General features: G+C 57.2%; 1 protein-coding gene across 7 annotated transcripts; it reads right to left on the reverse strand.

The window, feature by feature from the left end:
• Window positions 1–54: 54 nt before the first annotated feature.
• MBD6 (methyl-CpG binding domain protein 6) lies at window positions 55–9,215 on the reverse strand. Of its 7 annotated transcripts, none has more exons than XM_063075754.1 (13): window positions 9,195–9,215; window positions 6,066–6,127; window positions 5,735–5,871; window positions 5,318–5,420; window positions 5,031–5,193; window positions 3,761–4,795; window positions 2,922–3,583; window positions 2,490–2,643; window positions 2,146–2,315; window positions 1,606–2,022; window positions 1,459–1,511; window positions 1,173–1,236; window positions 55–1,021 (listed from the first exon to the last, which is right to left on the reverse strand). In XM_063075754.1, exons 3-13 carry the CDS (start codon window positions 5,845–5,847, stop codon window positions 947–949), a joined length of 3,009 nt encoding a protein of 1,002 aa, XP_062931824.1. In that variant the 5' UTR covers window positions 5,848–5,871; window positions 6,066–6,127; window positions 9,195–9,215; the 3' UTR covers window positions 55–946. The 7 variants fall into 7 exon arrangements, with proteins under 7 accessions (XP_062931824.1, XP_062931825.1, XP_062931827.1 ...); XM_063075755.1 differs by having other exon boundaries at window positions 9,191–9,214; XM_063075757.1 differs by lacking the exon at window positions 9,195–9,215 and adding an exon at window positions 7,152–7,407 and having other exon boundaries at window positions 1,606–2,019.
• Window positions 9,216–9,335: the final 120 nt, after the last annotated feature.

The following is a 9,335-nucleotide window of genomic DNA, read 5'->3' on the forward strand; positions in this document are numbered from 1 at the left end:
CTGTATCCTATTCTTACCAAAGAACTAAAAAAGAAATGAGTACAGAGCCAGAGCCAGAGTTTCAAAATATTCTCATCTGTTAAATTAAGAGTGTCTCCCATAGAAAAGCAGTGGAGGCCCCACAGGGCAAGTACAAAACAGAATTAAAACTCCCAAGGGTCTTGTCTTTACAAAAGAAAAGGCAGGAGGCAGCCCCTGGACAGCTGGTCATGCTGGCCGCTCCAGTTGGACCACGTTGCATAATCCTCAGTCGCATCATCACAACGTCTCTGAGCGTTTTGATGTGGGGGAGAAGGGGCAGTGTAGTGTGTATGGGAAGAGCGGCCCAGAGGGCTCTCTTTGCCCCCTTACCCCCTTTTTATATCCCAGAGGAAAGCAGAGAGAACCTGGCTACCCATAAAATGAGGCTATGTGTTTCAAACCTGGGGACAGGGGTAAGAGGGGATCTGTGCTTTGAGCAACCTGAGCCAGAGGCAGAGGGGTGTTGAAGGGGTGAGGGGAGGATGCATGATGCTTATTGCTTTGTACCTTTCACTGGGAAGGAGGGCAGCAGCCAACAGTAGCTCACAGGTTTGTAAACTGAGCCTGCTGGCTTTAAGAAGGGAGGCAATGAAGTCCAATTAAATATAAGAGTCATTTGTGCAAAAATAACTTAAACAAATAAAGACCTGGGGAAGGGGGTGTTCCCCTTAGCTCCTAGTGAGGAGAGGGCCATATACCACCCCCAGGCCTTTTCAGTGACATGGCTTTGGGGGGAGGGGGTGAACTTCCCTACCCCCTGCAATGGCTCAGGATGGGATTGTAGGGGAAGGGGTTGCATTTGTGCTCTGAGTGGGGAGTAGTGCCCCCACCCACTGTCCACAGGTGCAGGTGGCTGGCAGGGGCTCCCAAGGCTCAGCACTCAGCTCTCCCCTATCAGGGTCAGATTCAGCTCCAGGTATGGCTGCTATGGGGCCAGTTTCCTCCTCTTGTTTTTGGCAGGACGGCCAGGGCGAGCCCGGGGAGGCAGAGGAACAGTCGCCTGTATGAGTTGAGAAGTTGAAAGAAGTGATCAGTCAGCTAGATGTCAGGAAGTCTTATTTTCTCCCCACTCCCTCTAACCCTCCTTTCCTCCTGCCTCATCCGTTATACATCCCTTTGCATATATCTCCTACACCCAACCACACACTTACTCGGGTTGTAGAGCTGGGTTCCAAGGTCATATCCTCGCGGGAGCTACTGCTGTTCCGGGTAGGGCTGCAATAAGGGGCACAGATGATCAGGAACAGCTCCCCAAGCACCAGGTGAATTTCAGAAGTTTGGGTGTGTAACTTTCTACATTTGGATAGTAAAGGCATAATATCCTTATTCACATTCACATACATAGCTGCCCTTTTTGAAAACCAAGCCACTATTTGGACATGTCTATAATCCCAAAAAGTAGGCAAAGGCCAGTATTACGGTGGGCCCAGAACTCACTTGTATTTTCTCCTCCGGCCACGACGAGACTTTCTGACTACCCCTGGGGGCACCTGAGAAAAAAAAGTACTGTGTGTGTGGGAAAAGTTAGAAAAAGGCACCACGGCCCCAGCCATTCCTCAGAACCCCTCTGTAGTCAGCACATACCTTAAGGTCCTCAGAAGGGGACCCAGGAGGGGGTGGATCCTTGGGCTCAGCACCCCCTTCAGCCACCTCCCCATTATGCTGCCAGTGGTGGGTCCTTCTTGGGGACCGTTCCATTTGTCCATTGAAGCCACCACGTGACCCCCACTTGAGGGCCAGTCGGCCAGGCTCCCGCCGGCTGCCAGGCTTTCGGCCCCGGCCTGGCCTGGCCTCACCATTAATGCCCCTAAGTCCCCCTCCTCCCCTCCGGCCCCGTTTCCCTGACCCCCTCCCAGTGAGCAGCTCAGGGACTGGGGGGTCGGGAGAACCGTGGGGTGGGGCTAAGGCACTGAGGGGAGGCCGGGCAGGCTCCGGTTCAAGGGCTGAGGTGGGGCTCTCAAGGGGCAGACAGGGGGCTTCTGGCTGCTCTGGAGGGATCTGCTGGCAAAAAATAACACCTCAGTCAGTTTCAAATAGTCTCTCTGCTACTGTAACTCAGAAGGCCTTAAATTTCCAGTTTGAGAAAAAATTCTTTCCCTGACAAATATACACCCACAACCTCACCTGGAGACTCTGTAGCAGACAGGCTAGGGGACTAGAAGCCTCTGAGAGGGGTGGAGGAGCTCCCCCCCCAGGGAGGAGCTGCAGCCCCAACTGGCCAGAGAGAAGAGGGCCAGGAGGCTGCAACAGGCTGGGGAGGGTTCCAGGGCTGCTGGTCAGTGAGGACAGGTCACCTATTGAGAAATAATAAAGTCAGGGTTCTCTAGGCAAACCAGTTAGGCTGAGCAGCTTACTGTTCTCTTTAGGGCTTACCCAGTGGTCAAAAACTTTCTTCCCCACTTCATTCAGCCTCAACTCCTAATTTTTACTGCTTCTCTTTCACAAGAAGAGTCCTTTCTCAGACTCACCCAGCAGACTGGCACTCAGCAGAGGGCTAAGGAGTTGGGGGGATCTCCCTGAGTTGGAGGGGGCCTTGCCCAGAGAGGAGGCCCCCGGGTCAGTAGTTGCCGTGGTGACACTGGAGGTAGGTGGTCCAGGTTGGGGGGCACTCAGGATACAGGACTAAGGAGAGAGAACAGTTATAACATTTACATGTATTAAGTATTCAAGAGATTTATAGTACCTTCAAACACACGATTTGACTAAAGCCTCAAGTGAAGTATACCCTGCTTATTAAATACAGATCCGGTTCTTGTAGCCATCCTACCTCCAGCCAAGAACTAAACCCTCCCCAAAGGCCCTGAGGAGCTCAGGCATGAAACCGAAAGCCTTTTGATTCCCAGCTCCCATCTCTGATTCTACCTCTTGTTCTGTCCCACCCACTCACCCCCTATCCTCACCTGGGGGGGCGTCCCCGAGGGGGGATCCAGGCTGGCAGCCAGCAGCGCAGAATTTAAAGCTATGAGGGTAGGGGGGGCTGAAAGGGGGGGGAATAGTAGGGGGGGTAGGTCTCCCAAACCTGAAAATGGCTCCCCACTTGAACCCCCGGCTCCCTCTGCAGATGCTTCCCCATCCCCTGCTGTGGGGCCCAGGGCCAACAGAGGCAGGAAAGAAGCAAGGAGGTTGTTAGGGGGTGCAGAAGGGGGCGGAAGAAGGTCTGATGGGGGTGGTGGGAGCAAGGAAGCCACCAAAAGCGAAGGCCCTTCAGGCTCGCCTGGGGCTAGAGGAGGGCCAGGTCCCCCTGGTGGGGGTAGCAGGGGCTCAGGGGGAGGCTGTCCTCCTCCCCCAGCCAGCACACCAAATAAACTGTGGCTGAGCAGTGGAGAAGGTGGAGGCTGCCCTAGACTCAGAGGGAGAGGCAAGGCCCCCAGCATCCCTGGGAAGCCAGCTCCACTCAGTGCCAGGCCCTGCTCAGGGCTGGGGAAAGGGAAAGCCTCTCCACCAGCCAGAGGAGGCAGAGGGCAGGCTGGGCCAGCCCCCATCCCCAGCCCTTCAGATGGGCTTTGAAGCACAGGGCTGGGGACTATGGGGGCTTTGGAGGCAGCTGGTGGGGCAGGGGCACCTGTAAAAGAAGAGAGAGATTCAGCTCAAGGGAGGCCCTTTCTCCCAGCGTCCAAAGAACCCAACTTCTCTGCCCCCAATCTCAAAAACTACCAAAGAACTCTCTAAACTTTCCCCTAAATGCCTTAGCTGTCTCTTCCCACCCAGGGTGAAGAAGGGCTCCATGACACTCACATACCTGGCACACTGCTGAGGCTGCCACTGGTGGTCCCAGGCAGGGAGGGCTGGATAGGATGCCTGGGCTGGGGAGGGCTCCCTGAGGAGAGGGTTGGGGGAGGAGGAAGGTGTGCATCTGACCCCAAAAGGTTAAAGCTTCCGTCAGAGTGGGAAGGGCCAGGGGTGGGGAGTCCCAGCAGGGACAACACAGAAGGGAGAATCGGTTGGGATGGTTCCAGGAGAGGATAAGGTTGGGGGACAGGAGCAGGGGCCCGAGGACGGCTCCGTCTAGGGGTTTGAGGGCCTCCCCCTTCTAGCAATCGCAATACAGTTGGGGGTCGGCGGGGACGACGCTGACGGGGTGATGAGTGGGAAGCTGAGGGTGCCTGGGCACGGGGCCTTCGGCCCTGTAAAGTGCTGGGAGGGGGTAGCGGGGGATGCTGTGCCTTGGCTGCTGCAGAGAGTAGGCTGCTAGCAAGGAAGGGAGGTGCCCCAGGCCCCTCCACCATGGGGGCCCCTCCCAGGGGTCCCAGGACCAGGGGCAGGTGCATAGTGGCTGAAGACACTGGCGGCTGAGTGGCAGGACCAGGGGGGCCAGGAAGATTATTGCTCAGGGGCAGGGGAGGGGGTGTTAAGGCATCACTACAGTGGAAGAGAGGAGGGTCTAAAGGTGGTGAGGAGGAGGCATGAGGGGCCGGAGGAGAACCCAGGTCAGACGGCACCAGGCTGGATCGGAGAGCAGGTCCCCAGGTGTACGAAGGGGCATTGAGGCTGGTAGCAGGTGGAGGAGGTGGAGCTGGAGAGGGGGCATTGCCCCTCGGGAGGAAACGGGGGCTGCTACTGCCTCCAGAAGGTACTGGGTCAGGAAGCCTTGGGGGTGGGAAGAGCCCCCCAGGGCCTGCTAGAGGGGGAAAAGCCTGGGGAATTGAGTGCAGTTCTGGAGGAAGGGAGCCAGGGCCCCCATTAAGTGGAGTTGTAGGAGGAACTCGACAGGGAGGGCGGGCAGAGGGGGGCCCTGGGGACACAGTGTGGAACATTTGGGGGCTCGCTCCCTCTCCTGCAATAAATGAGAAATGAAGGGTCAGCCTGTGGCTCCCCTTCTAAGAACTTTCTTTTGTCTACTCCAGTCCCATCTCCCACAAGTTCCCAACTTGCTTGTCCCATCCTCTCACCAAGCGGCTCCCACCCCACTCTACCCTTCTTTTTACTCCCTCTCACAGAGCTTCTCCCACCATCAGTCTTCCAGTCCCTTAGGCTTTCCGCAGTCATCAGTAAAGTGGCAAAAGACTCACCAGGAGAAGAGTGTGAGCAGGTGGTCTCCATGCTGCGGTACAGAGTTGCCATGGCAACAGCTTTCCGCCGGTGGTTGCACAGCTTGGTCATGTCCTCCTCTGATGCTGGCCCCACCCCAGCCCCACCCAGGGTCACCGAGGCCAAAGGGTCAAAGTTGAAAACCTGTAAGGTAGAAGGCATGAACAGGGACCTCTAGGGAGTGGAATATGCGAGAAAGGCTACCATGGTCAGTGATTTGCATTCTTTTGGCTTATCCCTGTACTCTGGCACCTCTCACCACTCTGACCTTGGGGACATTAAGTGGACACTCCAGACCGCACTTGCAGGTCCCATCGCTGAGGAGGTAGCTCCGGGTTTGCTCCAAGGAAGACAGCTCTGTGCCACTTGGGCTGGGAAAGGATAAGGTTGAAGGGTATGGGGTTAATTAACAGTAAATCAAGAAATACACCTAAAGAACAGTTCCTAAATTAAAGACTTTCCAAGGAAGAGCAGAGAATAAAGGATGTGGAGAGAGAAAGTAGGTGAATATATTCAAAGGCATAAAGATACAGAGAGCAAAAAGGCTGAGGAAGGAAGGGGAATGAGGAGAGCAACAGGGTACCAGGGATCTGGGCTTTGAGAGGAACGGTGGGAGAAAGAAAACCAGGCAACTGAAAGAAGGCAGCTGGAGTGATAGAACTTGGGGAACTCTGAAGATCCATACCTGATATACAGCACAGCACCCTCTCGCACACAGCGCTGCCAGCCGATAGGGACAGATGTGGCCACTGGGCCCCCAGCTCTGTCTGCTCCACTGCTCTCATTGCCCCCATTCATTGTGTGTAATCAGCTCCCGCGTGCCTGATAACACAGACATCCATGTGGGCACTAGGAGGATTAAAGTGGGCTGGATACCTGAGGGAGTACTCCAGGAAGGCAAAGGTTGTGGGGAGACCCAAGAGAACTCAGGGGAAGCCCCAGAATGGCAAGGGGAACCCCTCAGAGAGCTGGGAGGGAGAAAGGGAAGGAATCCTCTGCCATACCACCATGGCTACCTGAACATCTCTGCAAACATTGTGGGGTCCTCTAAAGCCAGGGCCACCAGCTTAGCCCACACCTGTAACACAAGGAGAGAGAAGGGACTGTCACGAATCTGCCCAACCTGGGAGAGCACCACAACCCAGAACACTCTCAAGGAGAAGATCCTTAATAATGTGAGGTAAATGCCTGTAAAAATCTCAGGGATCTGCTGACTGACTCCACAATTAATCTTTCTAAGCCCAGTCCCTAGGAACCAGACGGTCAGAGCCTCAACTCCCAGGGACCAAGGAATCATTGCCTATTTTCTAGACATATGAAAGACAAGGCCCCTTTGTCCCATTAGGGACAGAAGACTTCAACCAGGAGTATAGGCAAATTCCCATAATGCCAGGCCACTAGGAAGTTTCCCAGAGTGTCTGGCCCCTGTTGTGCCCTCCCCCAGGAAGATCATATAAAATGTACAGTTTGCCCCACAGGTCACCGGCAATTGCCCAACTGCCTGCTGAGGTGGTACCAGCAGAACTCCCCCCATACCTGCTCCATCAGAAGATCACTGATCTAGTTCATTTTGATCTTAAGAGAGGTTAGAATCACAGCTCTGTCTTCTCCCAGGATCCTGAGAAGCTCCTGATTTTCCCTCAAGCCTAAGGCAAGGGGATTCAGAACCTCCTATCCCACTTGCTTCAAATTAGCTCCGAGAGGGTCTCCTCTGATATGTGGGGGAGCCCCTCAAACCTGCAACTACCCTCCCCAACCTCACCATCGCTACCGCCCCACATTGGCGGCTTCCAAACTTTCCCCCTCATAACAAGGCGCCCTGTCACCCACACTGCTTCCCTCAGCTTGGGGAGGAGGGGAAGGCGCACGAAGTAGGAAGGAACTTGGGGAGAGGGCGGGCGGAGGGTGGGCGAAGCACTGAGGGGAGGGAGGTGAGGAAGGCAGAAGTCAGGCAGTGAGATGGAGAGACGGCGGGGGCAGGTGAGGGCGGGGGAGTAGGGATGGGGCCGGTGAAAGGGGGCGAGAGGACGAGAAGGGGGCAGAGGATAGGGACAGGAGGGGAGGGGGAGGGGCGGTGTGGGGGGGCCGGGCTCCGCACTCACCGCGGCCCATGGTTCGGCCGGCCCCGCCCTGCGCAGTCGCGGCCCAGAGGGTGAGTGGGAGGGAGTGGGAGGAGGGTCGGTGGAGCCCGAGCCTCCGGTACGGCCCCGGCCGGTCCTAGCAGGAAGCGCCGCCGCCGCCGCCGCCGCGGATCACCGAGCGGCCTCCCGCGCATGCGCCATGGGGGCCAGGGGCAGCCCTGGGGATTCCGTTCCCAGAAGGCACCGCGCAGGCTGCTGCCGCCACCGCCGCCGTCGCTGCCGCCGCCACCGCCGCAGCCGCCGCCGCCGCCGCTGCTGCCCGGACGGGAGAGGGGCGGGGTCGGGCCCCCGCCCAGCGGACAGCGACGAGCCAACAGGAGGGGCCGCAGTGCGCATGCGGGAGCGCGCATACCCCTCCCCCACAACCCCCCATTAATCCCCAGGAGAACAAACACCCCCCGCGGCCCCCCCCCCCACCCCGCCCTCCGCGGAAGGATCTGCTCCTCTTCCCAGGCCACTGGTGGCCAATCCCAACCCTCCCTAGGGAGGGGCCCCTTCCAAAGCCACAATCTGTTGGGGGAGCCAGGAATGCCAGGTCGGGGAGGGGCCAGCCCCAAAAGATGAAAGTCGCAACTTGCCCTGCCCCGCCCCAAAGGCTTGCCGGGTAGTGCGCCGGGACTTGACCCGCCTCCCCAGGTCAACATGTCACAACAAGACCTCGGGCCTGTCAAGTCACATGACCTCTGCCTGTCACTGACAACCTAGTCTGTCTTTAGGCCAGGAGGGACCATCTGGTCCAAGCCACCCCCACCCCCAGTCTGAAGCAACAACGAACAGCCTGGCCAAGGACCTGTCACTTCCACACAGTCGAGTCACAACCGGCCTTTTGACAGCTTCTGCCTAAACTCTGGCTACCCACATGAGGGTATGACAGGATATGTTACCAGGCCACCACATGGCCTGTGTTTTTTTGTTGTTGTTTGTTTGTTTGTTTTGACTGGTAAGGGGATCGCAACCCTCCGCACAGTGTCCTCCGCATGGTGTCCTCCGCACCACGCTCAGCCAGTGAGCGCACCGGCCATCCCTATATAGGATCCGAACCGCGGCGCGCTGCCAGCGTCGCACTCTCCCGAGTGAGCCACGGGGCCGGCCCATGGCCTGTGTTTTCATGGCACAAGAAAAACACTTTGCGTTTTGCATAGTGCTTTTTACTTTTGTTTAAGTTACCTCCAAGTTCATAGCTCTCTCATTTTACCTTCCCAACTCGTTATCTTTCGTGTACAAACAAGAACCGTAGGGTAAGTGAGGGATAGCTGAGGCCAGAATCTGGGCTCTTGACAACCTAGTCCAGGGCAGTCGCGGGCTCAAAGCACGCACACACCCGAGGCAACAAGGCTCTACTGGAGGTCTCGACCCCAAACACCTAGGAGCAGACGGCCTGCGCCCAGCTCCTCACAGCAGGGACTCCAAGGACTCGCTGTCTGGTACAGTGAGAAGGGAGGGTCTTGGTCTCCACTGGGCATGAATTCTGGCATGCTGAGGGCTTATCAAAAACAAGAAGATAAAAGTCAAGGCTGCTTTTCCAAGAGAAGCTAAAATGACTACCAAGGGGATTCCAGTATCTCGGCCCCTTTTATGGGGAGTTAAGGAGCTAAAAGAAGAGACCTTTAAGACGCAAACTTTCAAAGGAGGGAGGTTCAAAAGGCCTATGTGTCCCTTAGCTGGGAGGGGCCAAGGAAAGCGGGAGTTCCTTATGAAGGAGGTAAAACGGGGGCAAATGCTAGGTGAGCGGGACAGCAGCTCCTGGAGGAGACAAGCTACAGAGAGGCTCCATACGGCAGCCCAGTGTCAGCCACGGTTGATAGCCGTTGGGGCAGTTGGGTGCCAGGAGCTGGCGCCCCGCCCTCTCTCCTCTCCCCCACCTCCCTCACCTCCCACCACCCTCGTTGTCCCCCTGCGCGTGCGCGCGCAGACACCGGTTGCCAAACATTGCATCATCCCCGCCCCCCTTTCCTCCCCTCCCCCAGCCACACTCCCCTCCGCGCGCGCGCATGACTCACCCACCTCCTCCGCGAAGCCTCGTGACCCAAAGCCACTTCCGGGTCCAACACGGCGTCGACCCCCATGCGGGAGGGAGCGATGGGGACAGTGCCGCCGGGCTTCTGAGTGGTGGATGTGAGCGATGGGGCGGGGCCAATGCCGGCG

The sequence above is a fragment of the Cynocephalus volans genome, chromosome 12 (assembly GCF_027409185.1).
Source record: "Cynocephalus volans isolate mCynVol1 chromosome 12, mCynVol1.pri, whole genome shotgun sequence".
Taxonomy (NCBI): domain Eukaryota; kingdom Metazoa; phylum Chordata; class Mammalia; order Dermoptera; family Cynocephalidae; genus Cynocephalus; species Cynocephalus volans.

What these genes read in the sequence shown, in the direction of transcription:
- MBD6 (XM_063075754.1), bottom strand. Translation starts at nt 5,847, where the DNA reads ATGAATGGGGGCAATGAGAGCAGTGGAGCAGACAGAGCTGGGGGCCCA. An exon ending in CTGCTCACACTCTTCTCCTG is followed by an intron (nt 4,796 to 5,030) that starts GTGAGTCTTTTG and finishes CATTTATTGCAG; the next exon opens with GAGAGGGAGCGAGCCCCCAA. An exon ending in GGCCGGAGGAGAAAATACAA is followed by an intron (nt 1,237 to 1,458) that starts GTGAGTTCTGGG and finishes CCCTTATTGCAG; the next exon opens with CCCTACCCGGAACAGCAGTA.